The sequence below is a fragment of the Coenobita brevimanus genome, chromosome 4, assembly GCF_032717465.1.
Source record: "Coenobita brevimanus isolate Jiangsu-jjx chromosome 4, ASM3271746v2, whole genome shotgun sequence".
NCBI lineage: Eukaryota > Metazoa > Arthropoda > Malacostraca > Decapoda > Coenobitidae > Coenobita > Coenobita brevimanus.
The window spans coordinates 38,761,718-38,784,745 of record NC_136957.1 but is presented as its reverse complement, the minus strand read 5'-3'; the positions used below and the strand labels follow the sequence as shown (position 1 = coordinate 38,784,745).

The window sequence follows — 23,028 nt, the reverse complement described above, 5'->3', positions numbered from 1 at the left end:
CTACTGACAGCCCTATTCCAGACCCACCCACTGACAGCCCTTCATCCAGATCCACCCACTGACAGCCGTACATCCAGACACACCCACTGACAACCCTACATCCAGACCCACCCACCGACAGCCCTTCATCCAGACACACCCACTGACAGCCGTACATCCAGACCCACCCACTGACAGCTGTACATCCAGACCCACCCACCGACAGCCCTTCATCCACACCCACCCACTGACAGCCCTACATCCAGACCCACCCACTGACAGCCCTACATCCAGACACACCCACTGACAGCCGCTTTTACCCACCTACCGCATTCCCAGTCAAGAGTTTACATGTGTACAGTATATTGTTGTCTGGGGCGTCTTGTGTATTGTAGTTATTGTGTCTTGTAATTATTGTGTATTGTAGTTAGTGTATTGTAGTTATTGTGTATTGTAGTTGTTATGTATTGAAGTTATTATGTATTGTAGTTATTGTGTATTATTGTTATTGTATATTGTAGTTATTGTGTATTGTACTTATTGTGTATTGTATTTATTATGTATTGAACTTATTATGGATTATAGTTATGTATTGTAGTTATTATGTATTGTAGTTATCGTGTACTGTAGTTATTGTTTGAAGATTTGGAGTGTTTATGTATGCTTTGTAACCAGATCTTTGGTGTTGGGCTAAAATCAGTGCATGAAGCGTATGTTTGGTGAGGTTCAAAGTAATATAATTCCTCCTTGTATGTCGAAAAAGAAATCTGTAAAATTAAAACGTATTATAAAAGCTTACTGAACACTGGCTTTAATCCCATAACAGAGGAGTGTCCCAGTGTTGAATAGTGTTGGATTGTGTTGGTCAGGAACACAAAAGGGACGTGACTATTGTGCAAAATTAATAAAGAAAAGAATATTGAAGTACCCAGGTTTACTTAGCACGATAGTGATTTGGTGTTTGTAGGTCTGACATGATTGTGAATATCCTGTAGTCCAAATGTAATATAATGGCATCACTGTAGGTAGATTATAGTATGCACAATTATCATACATGTGCAAAATAGTATCCCCTCTTGTAGTTTGATGTATGGATAGATAGATAGTTTATAGAGAGTTGGTTTTATGATGGCGTTAATTGTGCTTTGGTGGTCGTAGTGTTAGTGGCAACGAACTCAGATTTTTTAAGTACAGTATTCAGAGTTACATTGTTTTTTGTGGTGGTTGGAGTGACTATTGCAGGTGAGTCACAAGAGGCCAGGTGCTGTTTGTACGTGCAGTGAAGAAATAATTTTGTTCCATTATTAGTATTACATGTATGCTTATCTACAGGATGTGTCACTGTGGGCTGTGTTTGTCATATCACTGTTGTCATGACAGCGAGTTTAGGTAGGCATTTTGAATCAACAGTTAGTGTTTATTATCAGTCGTCATCCTAAACAAACTCCCCAGTTTCATACAGGGTAGGGAGATCCAGTCTGGCTCTCTCATTTCATTGGGGATACAAATCAGAGAGAGAAAAAAGGAGACCATATACCCACTCCTTCATAGAACTGTTGCCTTTATTACATCAAAGGTTATCCAGTCAGAGCAAAATAAATCCAGAAGTCAAGCCTCTCCAATGCTACATAATTCAGCTGATATTATATTTAACAGCATCATAGTCCTCATAAATAAATGCGGTGATCATGACAGAAATAGGAGTATGAGAGCATAAATGAGTCACACACAAATCCACTCACAACCCAAACCTTTGACATTTTCAGCTCCCTCTCACATTCTTTTTTCAAGTCTTAGAACAGGCAATAGCCTTTGCTGCTGTGTCCCTAGGCTAATCTGAATGTGAACTCAGTGGACTGCAGGCTGAATCTTTCCCTCTCCTGCAGTCCACAGAGCGCCTTCAGGGGGTTAGGGAGGGGGATATCTGCATAACCAGGGCAGCAACCACCGCCATGTGAAAGCATCCCTTCCCAGGACCTCAGCAGGTGTTAAATGGATACTACAGTAGAGGCCCCCCTAATTGGAGAACCACACCACCCGCGAACTGATACATATCTAGCGCGGCTTGGAATATGACGTTGACGTTGATCTACTTTCACCAATCTCGTTCTCGTGGGAGATTTTTATTCCAACTACACACCTTTAAAATTTTGTGATGTTATCTTGAGCGGTTGCGAAGTTATCAAGGGAACTGACACATAGACCTTGACTACTTTCACCGATTTCGAACTCGTAGGAGATTTACATCCCTAGTACACACCTGTAAAATTTTGTGATGATATCTTGAGCGGTTGCGAAGTTATCGTGCTAACAGACACACAGACAAACTGAAAGCAATACGCTTAGATCTTCATCCGTACTACACACCTGTAATTTTTTTTTGATATCTTGAGCGGTTGCGAAGTAATTTTGGTAACAGACACAAAGACCTTGACCTACTTTCACCAGTGTCGAACTCGTGATCGATTTTTTTCCCCTACTACACACCTGTAAAATTTTGTGATGGTATCTTGAGCGGTTGCGAAGTGATCGTGCTAAAAGACACAGAGACACACACACACAGACAAACTGAAAACAATACCAGCTTCGCTATCGAGCCTGATATTAATGACACTAAAAGGAAACACTACAACAGTTGCAAGTCATGGAAACTGCAACTTTATCTTTGAGTGTCGGTCATTCACGTATGTTCACTCTTATCCACATTAAAAAAAGAAAAAAAAAAAGAAAATGAAAGAATCGTTGGGTGACAAGTGTTATCAGAATAGAGGGTGGTGTTGCAACAAACCACATCAGCTGAAAGCTCATAAAACGTGCAGTACCTTTGTTGATGTACCTCTGGTTTACTCCTTCTATCACTGCATCCATTTAAGAATAAGAATAAACAGAAATGCTCAGATTACTTAGTTTCATACAGTCAATACTTTTTAGTTGTGGTTAAACTGTGGCACGATGCACTCATGGGATCGTCAATGGAGCCACTCAGTCAGTATCTTTCCAAGCATGAAGGTCACTTGAGTTACCAAATACAATATCAATTACTGTACTTTGTTTTTTAACTAATTATTAACCACATCCACACTAAATTTACTTGCATTACCAAACGTTATATCAACTCATCTGCACAAAAGAGAAAAAATCACATATTGCCACCCCAGTATAATTGGTTGTATCTCTGTTGAGCCTAGAGAGAGCATCAGCTGGCTCAGGGTCAGAGGAGGTATTAACTTCAGTGCACTCTCAGCTGTTGGGTTGGGAGGTAGAGCCCTGTGTTTATTGGTAATTTACTTAATATACTCTATTAAATACATTCTGACAACATAAACTCTTAATTTTAATTGACTTTTAGGTATACTGGGTATAAAATAAGATCACTCAGTCTTAAGAGTACACAAAAACAGTGTCCTGTATATAAGATTAATCCAGTAATTCCTGACACAATGCAATAGCTGCTGGCAACATTATTGCCTTTAAGTGTAGTGGGTAAAAAAAAAAAAAAATCAGAGCCAAAGAAAAAGATTCTTCAGCGAGTATAAAAAGGCAGTGCATACCAGTTACATGCATCTAAGGCAGTAAGAGGCTTCTACAAGGTAAGTAATGTCTGAGTAAAAGGAAAACTAAGTGACAACTTTTCGGAGAGAGAGAGAGAGAGAGAGAGAGAATGTCACGGGTTGCGACGAGATACCGAATCTGCACTTTGAATTGGAAAATATATTTTTTATCACCATATAGGTTCATACACACCTAATTATCTGATATCCGTTCAAATTTTTTTGTTTAATTAAACTTAATGAAAGATCAGGGGTTAAAGCAAAAACTTGTTAGTGTTAGCGGAAGTGTTTAGCTTTCAGCTCGACAACGTGCCTTGATAGGTTTTGTATAATTATTAATTTAATATGCAAATACATCTATATGCACTGTAAATCAGTGTTTATTCATAACAGAAGTTTGTCAAGGTGTGCTGGCGATCAAAAGGGGAAATACCACCTAACTTTAGCACGTTTTCGCTCTGAATCCTGAGTTTTTATTAATCGTTACATTAAGCACATTTTTTTTTTTTTACTGGATTTCAGATAATTAGGTGTGTATGAACCTATATGATGGAAAAAAATAATAATATTTTCCTATTAAGAGTGCCGATTCGGTAAATGACCACCGATTCTGTACTTCATTGCACCGTTGTCATATCGTGACTGGGTTGTATTTTCATCGGTCAGGAGCATTTATAACACCTCTTCCTCAGCAATATACTGTACTTGGTCCAAGCATTCGTTCTTTTGCAGTTTATTTCGCATGGCTCAGTGAAAGAAAAAGACAATACTACAGCTTTACATTCTTTCCATAGCACTTGTTCAAGACTAGTGCCGTATTCTAATGTTTATCTCATTACATCTCAAGCATTGAAGGTGGAGAGAATGAAATTTTAGACCAAGCTGAACTGAACGGAGTATAACGCAAGCCACGTCATCAAAATTATGTAAGGGGTAATCCAGAGATTACCAAAGCGTAACATGCAAGGTAAATCACTAAGGAAAGATTGCAACAAAGTCTGCTCTATGGGCAATTAAATTATGGTCCATTATATGGACAATGATGTAACAGAAGTCAAAGCAAGAATGACTGGTGCAGGGTTGAGGGTAATTATTCAGAGTAACGGTGCTAAGCGACATTTGCCGCGAAATGGACTAGTTGACGGTTGTGTACAAGTTACATAAAGTAATAAAATGGTCACTCGTAATCATCGGGATGTCATTATTTTTTTCTCTCCGATATAATATTTCTGAAAAAAGTAGTCAAACCTCGAGCGAAACATGCACCCTCGCAGTGTCACAACCCATACCAGGGCCACAGTGACCGCCACTGAAAGTCTGGGAATCATACTCCAGTACAGGGAAGATTTCTGTGATATTCAGCTGTTATTATCATGCTGCTATCCATTTCAGGCTCTATGAGACATCGTTTTTTGCAAATATGTTCTAAACAAACAGTTGGATCAATATGACATTTTGGCGCAGCTTGTTTGACACCGTCCCCTAATTTATGGCACTACAGTGCATTGCCAAGTGTGTTTCATTAAGGAGTTTACTCTTGGCTTTGAAGGCGAAGCTGGCAAGAGCCGAGTAGACATTTGGACAGGGGAAGACGGGAATGGAGGGAGAGGTTGTGGAGTGATACACGTCACAACTACGTCACGTAAAACCTTCCCCTGTCCGAATGTCTTCTCGGCTCTTGCCAGCTTCGCCTTCAAAGCCAAGAGTAAACTCCTTAATGAAAAATACTTGGCAATGCACTGTAGTGCCATCAATTAAGGGACGATGTCAAACAAGCTGTGCCAAAATGTCATATTGATCCAACTGTTTGTTTATAACATATTTGCGAAAAACGATGCATCATGGGGTCTGAAATGGATAGTAGGTATGTAAGACAGTGTGATAACTCACTTAAAGATGGAGTATTTAATGTTCGTGCTTTGGTGAAGAGTTGTGTTGGTTTTAGAGAGTAGTAGTGACGGCATAGTTTGCGACAACCAGGTACTATCGTGTTCATAAGTCCTGACGCTCATGTTGAAAGCAAGAATGAGGTCTCTATTGGCAACACTGTAATGCCCTGCATCTCCGCTTCCCTCTCCCTCTTGCACTCCTCACTCGCCACCAGAAACTCCGCCCCTGGTTAACGGAGTACCTCCCCTCCCCCCCCCCTCTCTCTCTCTCTCTCTCTCTCTCTCTCTCTCTCTCTCTCTCTCTCAAGTAAAAGTTACAGAGTAAACTATCCTGGAAGGGAATATTGTTGCGGGAGAATTTATGAATCGCAGAGCAGAGGCCTGGAGTCGATCCTCAGCTAGGCCATGAATGGGGATTATTTATTGAAGCCTCGTAATCCTAGGGCGTTATTCGATGAAGAGATTCGTTCCCACACCATTAAAATACCGTCCAATGAGACTATTGCAGAAACTAACATCTCCATGGATCATTACGTAGGGTATAGATGTAAAGGCTATGGAATTTTGTAAATAATATAAGGGGAATCATCAAATACAAGCCATATTAAAGTTGTCCCTTATGATTTTAAAAACCATATCGCAGTAGTGTATGAGAATTTTAACTAAAACACCTTCGACCCAAACAGTCCATAAGACAAAATCTTGAAAGATAGAACTAGGCTGTCCGAGAACTAGGCTGTCCGGCTGAATTTACACTTTTGGACGCAGATGAAAGGTTTCGGGTTTGATTATCGCCTTGTGCGACAGTGAGAGGATATTTTTGGTTTGCCTTGTAACCTTAATCTAAGGGCACTATAGAAGTCACGGTATGAACAAACGGTGGCATATACTTCTGGAAAATTATTTTGTTCCTAAATATTATCTGTAATGCATCAGGGTACTTTACCAATTGGCTAATTATATTTCTCAACACCCTTACGTGCTGTGAATATGGTATGCAAATGCCGGAGGTCGTTGCATATTACCGAATCCTCTAGTCTTTCTCCCACGAGAGAGAACGATATCAGCTCTGTTAAATCAAGCTTTGCAATTCACATCACCCACCACACCCCACCCCACTATAACTCCCAAACAATCGTTCGGATAGCATAACTTAGGTTCTTTTCAAGAACGGGTCTAGAGCATGCAACCAAAGGAACAGGGCTCAAACACAGGTTAGCCAATCTTACATGTATGTTACCACAAAAGATACACGTGCAGGACACAGTACAAATGACATGGAACAAACACAGTATCAGTACATAAGAATAGGAGTTGGACTACAGAAGACCAGGTAGTTGCAGGTGTCACCCAGGTGTGGGAGGCGTTCTATTAGGTGTGCACTCTCGAGATAGGCACAGGTCCCTGGTCGTGTGAAGGATTGTACGGTGTAGGCTACAGAGTGGCAGCGTCGAGGGAGGCCCTTCTCTGGTGGGGCCTCGGTGCGTTTGGCAGCCCTCGGGGCTGGGGCCGACTAGGGCGAGCAGACGCGCTGCTCTACGCCTGCCCTTTGAGGAGGAGGATGGCTTGCCAGTTGGTCTGGGTAGGTCCCACCCGGGAGTCCTGGGTACATCCTTCAGCGACTGGGCGCTGTGGTCTCACCGGCATCCAGAGGCCGTCAGGGGCTGCCTGCGCCATCTCGTCCTTGGGGAGTCTGGCAGTAGCTGGTGGCGTCAGGGCATTAGCTGTAATGAGCACACTCCCAGGCTCATCATGGGGCCACTCCAGACACTCTCCAACAGGGACTCTGCTGGGGAGTGAGCTCCATCCCTTGGGGTGTGGGGGGAGCGAGAGGGGCATCCCACTCGGCCTCTGGAGGAGAGGTAAACAAGGAATGCTACCCTCAAAGGGAGCCACAGGGGTAGCAGACGAGGGAAGTACAGTGGACGTTCCCTCCCTCATGGGCATGATGGGCATTGCCGCAGTCCTGTTCTCTGTAGAGGCAGCAGATGAGAGAAGTACGGTGAATGTTCCCTCCCCAGCAAGCACGGTGGGCGTTGCCGTGGTAATGTTCCCTGTGGGGGCGGCAGACAGTACAGTGGACAGGAGTATGGTGGACGTTCCCTCCCCGACAAGCCCACCAGTCCTGTTCCCAGTGGGGGCGGTGTACAAGGGTAGTACGGTGGACGTTCCCTCCCTGATAAGCACGGTGGGCATTGCCGCAGTCCTGCTCCCAGTGGGGGTTGTAGATGAGGGAAGTATGGTGGATGTTCCTCCCCATCAAGCATGTTGGGTATTGCTGCGGTTCTACTTGGGACTCTGTGTGTAAAAGTCCCACCACGATCCTGGCGAGTGCTGGTCCGGCTGGAGGGTAGTAAGGCAGGACAGCATACTTCCTGCTGGCTCCATTGAGGAGAAGCACATGGTGACGGAGGACGTCTGTCCCTCTGGTCCGGGCCCTTTGCACACCTCCCTGTGGTCTCTCCCTGGGATGGGTATTTCATCACATCCGCGTGCCTCCCTGTGGTCTCCTCTTGGGGTGGGTTTTTCATATTTATATATATATATATATATATATATATATATATATATATATATATATATATATATATATTGTGTGTGTGTGTGTGTAGTGAACGTGTGTATGAAGATATATATATATATATATATATATATATATATATATAGATATAGATAGATAGATAGATATAAATGTAGATATAGATATAGATAGATAGATAAATAGATATACAGATAGATAGAGTTTTTTTTTAAAGAGGGAAGGCTCCAGGTGATGGATCAGTAGCAGATTTACTGTTGGATGCAGGAGTGGAGGTACAAAACAGGCTCGCCCACATTTGTTACTCAATGTATAAAAAAGAAGAAAGTTCGCAATACATGGTGTAATGCAATAGTTATTTTAATTTACAAAATAGGTGACTCAAAAGATCTTAGTAACTATCGACCCATTAGCTTATTATCAGTCATTTACAGACTCTTCACTAAAGTCCTTACGAACAGAATAACAACAAATTTGGAAGAAAACCGACTTCGTGAACAGGCAGGATTCCGAAGCGGGTATTCGACTACTGATCATCTACACAATAAATCAGCTATTTGAGAAAGCTACAGAATATAATAAACCGTTTCGATGATTACGAAAATGCTTTTGACTCAGTGAAGCACATAGCTATTATAATTCATTGCCAGAACAAGGAATAAATGAGAACATTGTAAAACTGCCCGAAAACATATATAAAGAGGGAACTGCTAGAATTAAATCACATAAAGACTGAAAAAATTTAGATTGAGAAGGGCGTGCGTCAAGAGATACAATTTCACCAAAATTATTTACAACATGCCTAGATCGTATTTTCAGAAAGCTAGACTGGAAAAAGAAAGAAGTAAACATAGATGGAGAAAAGCTAAACCATTTAAGATTTGCAGAGAACATTGTCCTAATCTCAGAAACAGCAGAGACACTGCAAGAAATGTTAAATGACCCGAACAGAGAAAGTCTGAAAGTAGGGCTAAAGTTGAACTGGAGTAAAACTAATGTTTAATCCTCATACACGAAAGAGCGTCATCAGAATAAGCGAAGAAATTCTTGAAGAAGTCAAGGAGTACAATTACTTGGGGCAAATACTAAAATTAACGAAAGACCATGATTGCGAAACAAAAAGACACATCAAAATTGGATGGAACGCTTTTGGTAAATATAGAGACATATGTAAAGTAGCTTGCCAATGTGTATGAAACATAAAGTATATAACGAATGTATACTGTAATTCCAGTCATGTATGATTGTAAGACCTGGAAACTAACAAAATCAATGGAAAATAAACTTATCCATTCTCAGAGAGCAATGGAAAGTTCAGTGTTGGGTAGATCCTTAAGAGACAGGAAAAGATCAACTTGGGTGAGAGAACAGACTAAAGTCAAAGACATTACAGATGTTATAAAAGAACAGAAATGGCGGTGGGCAGGCCATGTAGCAAGAATAAGGGATAACCGATGGAGCAAGAGGCTGACTGGCTGGACACCAAGATACTGTAAGCGTAACAGAAAAAGGCCAGACAGGAGGTGGAGAGATGAGATAGAGAAATCTGCTTGGAAAAAGTGGCGGAGATTGACTCGGTCGTGTAATTCGTGGAGAAGGTTGGGGGAGGCTTTTGTTCAGCAATGAACTTATATTGGCTGCTGCTGATAATGATGATATGTATACATAAGTGATGTATCGGATATCAGCCTCTGCCTCCGTGGAGCCTCTGCAGTGAAAATAATGTAAGCATCTTCAGACAACAAAAGCTCCGCATCATTATCCGTCACCGCGTTTTCAGATAATAAAAGCTCTGCATAATAATCCGCCTCCGCATCAAAGAACCACAGAGGTTGCTGATCTCCACTTATCCAATATTTCTCCTTTCTTTTTTTGTCATAATTCTTTTCCTCTCTCCTTTTCATCCACAACTCTTCTCTCCTTTCCCCTCACCTACCAGTCCGTCTTCCTCTTTCTGTTTTCTTCTCTATTAGCTCTCTTCCTCCCTCCGACTCTCATTGTTCCTCTTCTCTCTCTCTCTCTCTCTCTCTCTCTCTCTCTCTCTCTCCCCAAATCAGCATATATCAAACTATACTTTACTGAATGACTCTCAGTGTACAGCCAGCAGCAGTTCCACGGTGTACAGACAGGCATCAAATTTCAGACAAGCTGGCAGTGATCTATTTATCAATGATGCATGACGAGTTGGGTCCCCGTCTCACATCCTGGTTAAAAGTGGCTGAAACTCGTCACTTCATACTGCATAAATGTACTATAATATGTGTAAAAAAAATCTGCGTCTGCATCTGCAACTGCGGACATGGAGGTAAAAATAATCCACAGTTGTCTCCACGTCCGCAAAAATTAAAATCTTATTCTCTGCAGTTATATCCGCAACTGCATTTTATGAGAATTAAAAATCTGGCTCCGCTTCTGCCTCCATGGAGCTCTAAAATTTGGTATCCGATACATCACTAGACTATACATGTGTATATATATGTACATGTATATATATATTCCTTAATGATCAGGGGCCTCAGCCCCTATGGTCAATAGGCAAATACTAAATAATAATAATAATAATAATAATATGTGTGCCTCCGGCGCCGGACCCCACACCCCGCTATGGAGCCGCAGCCGTACCCCCACCCCAGGAGGACACCATGGTGGGCCAGGTGAGTGCGGGACTGGCCCAGAGCAAGACGGGCACTGGGGCGCCCCGACCTTGTGTCCCTCTTCCCCTCAACCTACCCAACTGCGACGTCGCAGGAATGCGATATTACGTCTCGGCCGGACCAGCCCTCTGCAGGATCGAGGTGGGACTGCTTCAGATACAGTCCCAGGCAGTACGCGATAACGGCCACTGTACGTACCGGGGAGGGAATGGCCACTGTACGTCCCTCAGCTGTTTCCCCCTGTAGCCCCTCGACGACAGCCATTGTACGCGTCGGGGAAGGAATGGCCACTGTACGTCCTTCTGGCTCAGCCACGTCTGGAGACCACCTCGGTGTGCTAGCTAGTGAGCACACACTGACAGGCAAAGGCAGGAGGAGTGGAACCGTGACGGTGGCCACTGTACACGTCGGGGACGGAACAGCCACTGTATGTCCCTCATCCACCTTCTCCTCCTGTGGGAGTAACCCCGCAGTAACGGCCACTGTATGTACCGGGGAGGGAATGGCCACTGTACGTCCCTCAACTACTTCTCGTTGGGCAGGCAGACCCATGGCAAGGGCCACTGTACGTGCCGGGGAGGGAACGGCCACTGTACGTCCCTCATCTGCCTCTTCTTCCTTCAGGAGCAGCACCACGGTAATGGCCACTGTATGTACCGGGGAAGGAACGGCCACTGTACATCCTTCTGCTGCTACCCCAAGGGGCTGTGGAACCGCAACGACGGCCACTGTACACCTTTCATCCACAGTCTCGAGGGTTCTCCTGGAGGGGAAGGTCCCTTGCATGGCCTGCTCACTACCCCTCGGCTGCATGAGACGCCCTTCTCTCTCTCTCCCTCCAGGTGTGGTTCCCCGGAGGTGCTGCCGTTCCAGGAGTGGTGGTGAGGTCCTGTCGCTGAAGGTAGGGTTCACACCCTACAGTCTGCCCCTGGACAATGCCAGATCCTGACTGACACCCTGCGGGAGAGGTGCCACAGTCAACCCCTGACGGCGCCCCAACCTAGAGGCGACTGCAGCTCCAGGCCTCCCATGGCCAGCCCGTGGACCCCAAGGCAGGACCGCTCTGGCCCCACTCTCCATCAGCTTTCCGCCAGGATTAAGAAGCAGCAGGCCCGACTTCTGACACTGTTTGACCCCAGTCCTGAGGGCCCCGTACCAGGTTGAGGCCCACACAGGAAAGGGCCTCCCTGCACCCCAGACCAGACACGTGCCCTGGCCGCAATGCCCCCAAGAGCTGTCCCGTGCCTTCTACAGGAGGGCTTCCCTTAAGGGCTCCCTCCCACTCCTGGGTGCCACCTCAGTTAAACCCAGGCCTCAGTAGCCCAGTGATGACGACTCCAACTCCCAGAGTTGTGCTAAAGACTTAAACAGTGAAAGTGACTATAACTGATACAAACAGTGAGACAGAAACTATACACAAAGGTCTCTACTCTTATGCCCAAGCCCTCCAGAACCAGGGTAATATACTAGTGCATGGCCAAGAGACTAATCTACGAAAATGCAGTCCAAAAGACAGAGCGTATGAACAGTGCTGCCACGGCTATGTGATATTCTCTCGTGCATTGATTCAGGCATAAATACTATGCCCATGTGATATGTTACACTAGTATTAATTAACTTGCCCCTTTACCCTATTCGTGTTCAGTGTATCTTGATATAGGTATTGAAAGGAAATTGTGCACTGACTCAGGCATCAATACCGTGCCCATGTGATATGTTATATATGTGTATTGAAAGGAAATTGTACATGGACTCAGGCATCAATACCGTGCCCATGTGATATGTTATGATAGCATTAGTCACCCTGTCACTTTACCCCATCCATATTCAGTGTATCTTTGTATGTAAAATGCAGTACGAGTATAGTGCTCCCGAGAACACCCAGACACCCCCACAAGGAGCCCACAGAGGAGCAGCAGCAGCGCGCCTGGACTCAGTGCGAAATGGCCTAAGTCAGCCTGGGCCATGCGCCCCTATGACCTGAAACTCGCCCACCGTCACCATAGCAGGAATATCACACTAACTTCCGGGTGAGCTTTCACCAACCAGCTAAGGGGTGGAGCTGCCTATCCAGCTCCTGCCAGCACCCCAGAGACGGCCTGTAGCTGCTCTGAAGGTGTCTTCCTTGAGACAGCCTGTAGCTGCTTGCCCCTCGCTAAGGAGACGGCCTGTAGCCACTCTGAGGGTAACCAGGAGATGGCCTGTAGCCGCTCCGAAGGTGTTCTTCCTGAGACGGCCTATAGCTGCTCAAACCCCCTCCTGCAGGAGACGGCATGTAGCTGCTCCTGCCTTCATCAGACGGCCTGTAGCCGCTCCGAAGGTGTTCCCCCTGAGACGGCCTGTAGTCACTCACCCCTCCTGAGGAGATGGCCTGTAGCCACTCTGAGGGTAACGAGAAGATGGCCTGTAGCCGCTCAGAGTAACGAGGAGATGGCCTGTAGCCTCTCTGAGGGTAACGAGAAGATGGCCTGTAGCCGCTCTGAGAGTAACGAGAAGATGACCTGTAGCCGCTCTGAGGGTAACGAGAAGATGGCCTGTAGCCGCTCTGAGGGTAACGAGAAGATGGCCTGTAGCCGCTCCCGACTTCATCAGACGGCCTGTAGCCGCTCCGAAGGTGTTCCCCCCGAGATGGCCTGTAGCCGCTCAACATCCCTCCTGAAGGAGACGGCCTGTAGCTGCTCCCGCCTTTGTCAGATGGCTGGTAGCCACTCCGAAGGCGTTCCCCCTGAGACGCCCTGTAGCCGCTCACCCCTCCTGAAGGAGATGGCCTGTAGCCGCTCACCCCTCCTGAAGGAGACGGGCTGTAGCTGCTCTGAGGGTAATGAGAAGACGGCCTGTAGCCGCTCCCACCTTCGTCAGACAGCCTGTAGCCTCTCCAAAGGTGTTCCCCCTGAGATGGCCTGTAGCCGCTCAACACCCCTCCTGCAGGAGACGGCCTGTAGCCGTTATCGCCTTCGTCAGACGCCCTGTAGCCGCTCTGAATGTGCCCCCGGGTTTGCTGGCAGCCACCCACTCTCTCAGGCCACGGCCAGTAGCCGAGCCTTGGCGACGGCCTGTAGCCACACCCCTAGGAAGCCATGGCCAGTAGCCGGGCCTTATGGCAGGAGACGTCCTGTAGCCGCTCCCCTGCCTGGAACTGACGTCTGTTCCTCGACCCCTGACACAGAGGGAGTCTCGGGCGTAGAAGAGTATTGGAGAGGCCCTGTAGTCTCACCCGGCCTCTGCTCCCTACAACTGGCTCTGGAGGAGACCCACCTGACGGACCCTGACACAGACCAGTGCCAGTGCCACAGCCCCTTCCTGTCAGCGCCTCCAAGCCCCGGGGACCGCAGCCCTTGGGAACCCCAGACCGCCCCCAGAACTCCCGGGCAGGAACTCCCCATACCTCGACGGCGTAGGTCCTCATCCTCTGTCACGAGTCTGAACGACCGATTAAGGCAATTGTTCGGCCCCAGTCCTGAGGGCCACACTCCTGTCCCAAGCCCTGACAGCGCTGGACCCTTCGCCACCCACAGCCCTGGACGAGACCGGACGTCCCTGCGTGTAATCCCGTGCCCTCTGAGTACGGAGGCCCCTGGTGGTGCCCAGCCCCGTCAGTAACGGAGCTGTGCCGCCCCTCTGCCCGCGCCCCTGCCGCCAGATACGACCGGAGTGGCCCTAACTGTGCAATGTCAGTGATCAAACAGTGCTTAGGCAAAACAGTGAATTGGCCCTTTTGCAGAAGTCAGTGACAATACTAAGTGTTGAAGAGAATAATAGATACAGTGAACAGTGTACGGAATAATACAATAATAATATGAAAGTGGTAGAGTAAGTGATAATAACTGGTTAAAAGCAAAATACGAGTGGAGGGTAACAAAGTAAATACGCTGCCATCAGAAATTATCTCGCACTACTATAATCATAATCAGACCCCAGTGCCTTACACAACCCTCCCCAGTGTGAAATAACCTTAACAACTCCACACGCATAGAAACCCTGGACTTCCCTAATTAAGAACACTCTGCCTCAAGTGCTATCCACTGTGACTCAAAACAGTATCTTGCGAGATACTACTAACCATATCTAGATACAAGAGTTTATAATAGCCCAGTATACTTGGTCTGTAACATCTACTTATTCCCCTGTCTAACTAAGCAAGGCACGTGTAAGGTTGTTGCCTGGAGTTTTTGTGTCCTGCCTGTCTCTTATTTGTCTAAGCTCTGGTCTCGAAAGAGAGCCCCGCTATACGCTAGGCGTTTACGGAACGGGAAGCCGAACCTAAAACACCTAGCATTACAGTATGTATATTGAAAGGGAATTGAACTGAGACAATAGATGTGTTAAGGTGTCCTGCCGTTTTTATGCACTGTTCCTTTGTAAGTGTTCTACTTCCGATCTAGAAAGAGGACCCCGCTCAGTCGCTGGTGTCTTTAGAGCGAGAAGTCGGTCTAAAAACATCCAGCATAACAAATAAAGTGGCAGAATTGGTCGTAGGCTTCAGTCACTACCTTACCTGTGAGGAACATAGTGTTCAGTGTGATACTCGTCTGAAAGGTGAATACTTCAAAATACTTGATAGCTGCTCTTGAGATAGTTTAAGAATCTTCGAGTCCTTGTATATTACACTGCATAAACTCCAACTTAATAATACTATATCATCCCATACCTTAAACATTGCTTAATTCTCTTCTTTACCACTATTCTATCTTTAGTGCGCTTTGATATTTACATGTAAGTAATCTTAATCATTTTATCATTTTAGACATAAAGGAAATGTCGAAACGTCTGATAATAAAATCCAGTATGTTTGTCATGACATTGTGTTTACTTTTCCCGCAAGCGATGCCATCACCCAGCTTCCTGGAGCGTGCGTTTTCTGTCAGCGAGGAAGGCCTGAGCCAATGATAACTCAGCAAGCTGCGCGGTGCCCTCTGGTTGGCTGCCGGGCTAGCGGGCGTTGACGTAACTGTAGCATTCCCTGACCTTGTGGTTTGAGACTTGAGTTAGTTGGCGCGCATCTCTCGTACTGCGTACAATCTCCACTGCTGTTGCGCACGTTTCTCATATGTTGTAGTACTGAGTGGTGAGTACTGACATTATTCAGTCTCTGCAGTCTAGATTGATGATTCCAGTGCCAATACATTCATACCGGTAATAATGATATTGTTATTAATGTCAATAATCAACCATTCTAGATTTTAGAGAGTATACTGTAGTTCTATCAGTTTTTAATTATGATAATAATTATTAATTACGCCATGATTTTGGATAGGGGAATATCGTGGCATGTGGTTTATGTGAAGCTACAGAACGTGGTGAATGTTTGGGGCGTATCTTGCCAGGATTCCGGGGGCTTGAATGATGTGTGAATGGAAGCGTGGCCTATTAGACTGGGCAAATTGGGCTGTTTGGACATCGCTACTCCTCACCCTGCCCTAGGGTGGGAAAGGAGGTCCGGATGTTGATGATGATGATGATGATGATGATGATGATTATAAAAGTAGTGGTAGTATTATGCTAATATCTTTTCCAGGTATCATCCTCTCATTTTCATCAATTGAGTATCTATTTACCACTCAATAATTGTTGGAATTATGTTCTGTGCTATTACAATTGGTAATCACAAACAACAATAACTGTACCATGCTATTTTATTATTTTGTTCGGCAAATTACTCTTAAAGTCTGGCACTAATTTTGACAAATCGACATGTTAAAATCAACCTTGTTCAAAACCATTTGTACGAATTTCAGTGACTTTCACAGTTATTTTTAGTATACCTTAAACTCCATTGTGACCAAATATGGTCACACTGGCATTAACAGTAAACAAAATATACAGGACGCTTAGCACCGTTACTCTAGGCATCGCCTCTTCTGTGGGTTAGGTTAGGTTAGGATGGGCCAGGTTAGGTTCCATAGAATGTTATTTTTTGTTAGGTTAGGTTCTGTACTCCTCTTTTCTAGACATAATTGGCAGGGCCGTGCCCAGGATTTTTGAAAGGGTGGGTTGAAAAAAAATATCATAACAGTTTAGCTTATCCGCTGTATTTCATTCATTCATCATCTAATCCTATGTTGACCCACAAGGAGCCCAGCGCTAGGCAAGTTGGTATTGACATTTAAGATGAGAGTGACCAGTCTCACGCATCCCTGAGTGGCATTACCTGAGGCTCAATCCGTTTGAAGCGCCTAAATTACCCACTAAATGCAATACTGCAAACTTAGGTACTGTAACTAAAGTGCTGAAAGGATACAAACTCAGGGTAATTTACATACTGAACTCTACAGAACCTTGGAAGTGAAACAGAGAATTCGGTCGATACTTGACATCTTTCACTGAAAAATACAGGAAAAACGATAGAAAACACTTCTTCACTCACTGATTTCTGCCAGTCCTCACTCAGCACTGAAGTACCTTTTTTATTCCCTTATGGATCATTCTAGATTTTTCTATTACATTCTACAAACTTTTTTTTCAATAGCCTCCCCTGACCTTCCATTATATTCTCTTCGGTAACAAAACATTATAGGACCTTCGTGAAACATTTTAATTCGTTCTTTCATATATTTTGTAGAATAGTAACACTCTCAACAGGGTTTAATTTAATGAGTGTGCGTTTTTAGCATTATTTTCATTTGCATTATTTATTCTTTTCAAATGGGGGACCCCAACCCCCCCCCCATGTGCACGGCCTTGATATCTGGTTAAGCTTGGAATTACATTATTACAGTATGTCAAGAAAAGAGAAGTGCAAAACCTAACCCTATCAAAAAAAATAACTTTCTGGGCAACCTAAGCTATTCCACCCCAATCTTACATAACCCATCACGTTGGGGCAGTGTTGTTCCAAATCCTTACTGAGGTGCGAATGAACCAGAAGGGAAGTGTGTTGAGAATCTTGACTTGATTGCATGTTGGTGACGCAGCTTTCGAGTATGTGACTATGACGAAGTGTATGCGGAGAGGAAGCTCAATGTCGTTGCTTGTAAAAATTAGATTATCATATCTGAGAAAATTATTCATTCAAGTTTATGGTTATAAAGTACACTGAGAATTATTTATACTTTGGACTCAGAATAAGGTACAATTAGCTGAAAAAGAAGATTTTAAATGCCTTCGAATAGCAATGAGTAAGTATCAAGGCATGGATGGTGAAGTGCAAACTGCCTGTAGGCTACTGTACTGAAAATTAAAGTTACACTGTTAAATGGATCTGTTACAGTATCACATCACTACTCAGTCTGAGCTGAGGATGGCACCTCCATTAGTGTGTGTGAGCGATTACGAGAAGGAGGCCCGCAGACTACTCCCTCTCAATGCTTTCGGCTACTACCAGTCTGGGGCACTGGATGAGGTCACACTCAAGGAAAACAAGGACGCAATGAATCGGTATGAACTTTGCCAGTACTGCTTTGTGCTCGGATGGTATCTAGGGCTGCCATAATAAAAAGGACTTCGACATTATCTATTTCCAACCTGAAGGATGACCTCCACCTTGAGTAATACTATCAAATTTACTGCATAGATATAACTTAAAACACCCGTATCTACATTGCACTACCTTTTTGGATGGCATGCTTCCTCCAGTTTAACAAATAGTCTGGTGGCAGACAAAATAATTCTTAAGTGTACCGGTATTCATTGGTAGTTAAGTATGCTTCCAAACAAATAAACACATAAGAATTACTCAAAGCCATATATTCATCCTGTCACACAGGTATATCATATTTTGGTATGTACAGCTTCGGCCAAGTGTAAGTATCCACCCTCTTCCAGCCAAATCGTACATGTGGCACCGTCGCAACTATGGATTTGATGGGTGGAGCAGGGCAAGACTCATCAACCAGAGTCGAATCAGTTACTTGAGCTAGCGAGATGGTAATAAAAGGCAATGTTTCTCATTTATGACAGATGGGCATAGAACATTATATAATACTCGTAATTATATTGTCACCTATACAGTTCACGCGGTATCTTTATGTGCCGTATAATACTCATGCCATTTTTGTAGCAGGTGGACTCATGTAACATCTATCGTTTTCAGGCGTATCATTAACAATATTTTGTCTCTAGGTTCCCATTGTGCAGAACCTCGACGAAAGTCGTTCAAACGATAACACACACACACACACACACACACACACGGTCTCGCTGATCCGACTCAGGTTGATGAGTTGTGCCCTGCTTCACCTCTCGTATCCATGAGTGCGATGGTCCAAATGTCCGGTTTGACTGGAGAGGGTGGAAACTTACACTTGGCCGAAGCTGTACAAGCTAATTCACACCTAGATTTCCAGGTGGTACATTCGTCCACGGCTTCTGCGTGATATGTCCCAAAGAAGCACGTCCACCACAATATTGGGTCACAAGGTCAGTGGACCGATTGGCATTGCACCCACTGCCATGCAGAGGATGGCAAGTACAGATGGGGAGTGTGCTAATGCCAGAGGTGAGCTTAACAATACTTAAACGTTTATGTTCAAATCCCATTGCTATATTGTACCTAATACTGTACTGAACTATATAATGAATATGATGCATAAATGGTAGGTACTCTATTAAGTGGACTGATGTGGTGAGTGTGTGAAAAGGCAAGATCATGGAGCTGATAACGGTGATTGAGGTGGCTGGATTTTGTACTGTACGTATGAAGCAGCACATTACAAGAATTTGACACCTACTTTTGAACCTGACAGTCAATGAAATGATTCTACCTTGCAGGGGAATGTGGAGTGTGTCCATTAATAAGAACACAAAATAAACTTTGAGAAGAGGATTAGGCCTGTGAGGTGGAGCCAGTACTCCAGGGGTTTGAAAGATGTGTGAATGATTGTGTGGGCCATTCCACTGTTGTTGACAGGGCTTCACTTTCATACCCTTTTTTTTTTTTTTTCCCTTGTTTCTGGATCCTACCCCAGCCAAGTCTTGAGTGGGAAAAAAAAGATTACCAAGATGATTATGGAGAAGACTATACTGTACATACGGGACAGAAGAGCCTGCAACCATAATTTTTACATACCTACAATTTACACTCTGTAATCAGACCCTAATAAGAAAAATATTCAGTCAAGGTCAGTACCAATCATTAAAGAAATAGGGAAATGTCTTGAAACAGATTTTTTTGTTGTTTCCCTAATCAGCCGCAGCAAGGTTTGGCACTGTCTTTACCATGAGCACCCTCTCAACATCCAGCATTGAGGAAGTTGCTGAACGCGCACCATCCTCACTACGCTTCTTCCAGGTCTACATTTACAAGGACAGGTAACAAACTGAGACTGCGGCTAATAAGAATTAATGTATAGATGTGAGGAAAAAAGTTCATAGAATCTAGAACAATGAGAACTACATGGAAACAAGACAATAATATAGAAAGCTAATGGGAGACTTCTGGAAATCATCTGCCACCAGATGTCTCTTATTGTTAACAGCTTCTCTGTCCTGATCACATTTCAATTACCGTGATCTTTGTTGATGTGAGAACCTGCATGGCAAAATACTGTCATACACTATTGAAGTATTGAAAAATCTTCGTAGCAAAATTATAGTAGAGGAGACTACATTGCTCTTGTTTTATTTCCCTGAAAACGAAGCCCGAATTTTGCAAACCTGGCACTTATATATATATATTTATTTATTTTTTAAGGAAGCTCCTATAAGGCTGAGTTAATTCTTGTCCCCTGAAATGTTGGATACAGTACAGTACATACTGTAGTTTTAGCCATGCACTTGTTTGTTTCAGTCTCTCTTTTGGTGGAAAGTTAATGATGTATTATTCTACACCAGCCATCCTAGCTCAGACAGTCCCCGTTCCAAGATCTGATCATGACTTATCCCCCTAGGAATACCACTGAGCTATATGGTATGGAGGGGCTATCTCCGCAGTGAGCATGTGATTTTGGCCGCCACATTAAAACACCCACACTCGTCACTTCCACCATGGTAATGCAATTGGAACAGTTTTTACCTTGCAGTTTCTTTTTCACTGTTGCTTACATAAACTGAGCAGTGGGCGATGGCACTATATTTTAGCTGCTCAGTGGACCATGGCACCATATTTTCCAAATTCATTGGCTGATTTCAAAAGGTGTGGACTTCAGGTGTAGTGCATATACATGATCAGTGCTGCCCTGGGCCCATGGCATCAGGCACACAAACTATGTGACGCTACCCATGAGAAAGCCCCTCCGTATAAAAAAGCTCAGGAAAATGCTCTAACACCAGTTTCAAATAAATCATATAATCTTGGAATGGGGACAGTCTCTGAGTTAGGATGGCTAATGTAGAATGATTTAACCCACCCCGTCCCGACCGATTTTCCACCACTGATTCCCTTCTATCCCGACCAATTTTGGAAAAAAAAACTTTTTTGGCTCAAACCTCTGCTTTTAGTGAGAAACATCGAAAATTCACAGAGAAATTGCTCACCTGAGGTTTAAAATACTCGATACAGCTAGCAGTACTCCTTACCTTACTGGGTTTTCTATCGGGCTGGCTCCAAAGAAAACGAGTTCTATAGGAGGGTAACTGTTCCACACCACTCATAAACGGTATTTATTTATTTATTTGGTACGAATTTATATGTAGTACGAGAGTATTGTGATTTTCACACAGTAATATAGGCAATGTGAACATTGTTTCACTCACACATCAACATACCTGACCTTTTTTGGTGACATTACCTGATCATCATTTCTGGCTGTTTCTTCCTCTAATGCTATGTAAACTTTGTCCTCCACATTGTCATCGATTGGGGAATCACTCTGGCCCTGAATGTCTTTATTGGCCAGGTCACTGATAACATGTGAATTGCGGAGACAATGGTGTGCGAGGGGGGGGGAGGTCATGCACGATAAGGCATTGTCCCTGCCTGGCATCTTGTAGAGGAAGGTGTCCCGTGTTTATGTACGAAAAATAACACGCAAAAATTGAAAATTGTGCAAATTATGAACCTTGCAATTGTGCAACCTACTGGTACGACGATGAGACTAGCTGTGACAAAATGTTGCGACGTACCCATACGTCGACAGGACGCCTCGGGTTAATACATCATTAAATTTCTGCCAAAAGTGAGACTGACACAAACAAGTGCTTGGCTGAAACTACAGTATATATCAAACATTTCAGGAGGCAAAAATTAACTCAGCTTCGTAGCAGCTTCATTAAAAATGACGAAAAGAAATATATAAGTGCTGGGTTTTCAAAATTCGGGCTTCGTTTTCAGGGAAATAATACAACAAGAGCAATGTATTCTTCCCTGTCATATTTTTGTTACGAAGTTTTTTCAGTACTTCAGTAATGTATGATGGTATATTGCCACACAGGTTCTCACATCAACAGAGAAAAACCATGATAATTTAACATGTACTTGGAGCAGACAAGCTGTTAACGGTGGTGGCCTGTAGCAGCAGGCAGCTTCACAAGCCCCTCATATAAATGTCTATCTACTTATAACCAGACGCCAAAATCCTGAAAAAGGTGGCCATTTTTCTTTGAGTTAATCGTTTTATGGGGAGGGACATTAACTCTCCGCCAACTCACTTGTTGACATAAGGAACACATATGGGTTGGTTATATGGTTACCACCCAGTATTGTAAATGGTTACCTGGCTTACAGGACACCACTCAGCTTGTCATTCAGTGTAATGCCAGCTGAAATGGAAAGAAGAGTATGGGAGAAATAGGAAGAGAGGATGGCAAACACAGAAAAAGATGACAAAGGTCAAGGAAGAAGTAGGTAGGTAGGTAGCACTACATCTAGTGAGTGGATGATGGTCGCCACTACCTACAACTATAATATAAACGTTGTATGCAATATTTCTCGCATTATACAAGCATATTGAACTTTATCTTAGAATAAATGTGTTGAACAATAGATTGCCTATACACTACATAACACTATCATACACCGATTAAATGATGCAATAAAACAGTACAATACAGGGAATATGGTAGAGGAAAAGTACCCAGTGAAAAACATTAATGAGACAACTGAAGCATAAGATTAGGAATAAAAGTAATCTTATAGTCAGCTCCTAACTACTAAATAATATCTCCAATCATTATATCCCCAAACCAGAGAAGTAACAGCCAAACTAGTGCAAAGAGCAGAGGCTGCAGGGTTCTCAGCGTTGGTGCTCACAGTTGATACACCCAGTCTTGGCATACGCAGAGAAGACGAGAGGACCAAGTTTACTCTGCCCTCACACTTAAAGTAATGTCAATTCACTTCTTGCACAGCTTTTTTTTTAGCATCTTAACAATAATATATGCATTTTGCTACTGATATACTTTACTTTCCTACTAACATTCCTGACATCTTATTTCAGCATAACAACTAATGACCATGTTTACTATCCCACCAGCATAACTTCACACACGGCTTAACACCTGAACAGTAGTGATGATTTGTATTTTACTTCTACGACCAAAGT

General features: G+C 43.9%; 1 protein-coding gene across 1 annotated transcript in view; it reads left to right on the top strand.

The window, feature by feature from the left end:
- The first annotated feature begins 3,492 nt into the window (after positions 1-3,492).
- LOC145395755 (2-Hydroxyacid oxidase 1-like) overlaps positions 3,493-23,028 on the top strand; it is a 31,210-nt gene continuing 11,674 nt past the window's right edge. Inside the window, exons 1-5 of the mRNA XM_080269297.1 lie at positions 3,493-3,569; positions 17,820-17,986; positions 18,895-19,046; positions 19,738-19,858; positions 22,674-22,808. Coding sequence (XP_080125423.1) covers positions 17,850-17,986; positions 18,895-19,046; positions 19,738-19,858; positions 22,674-22,808 — 545 coding nt within the window. The 5' untranslated portion in view covers positions 3,493-3,569; positions 17,820-17,849. The remainder of the gene's footprint in view (positions 3,570-17,819; positions 17,987-18,894; positions 19,047-19,737; positions 19,859-22,673; positions 22,809-23,028) is intronic.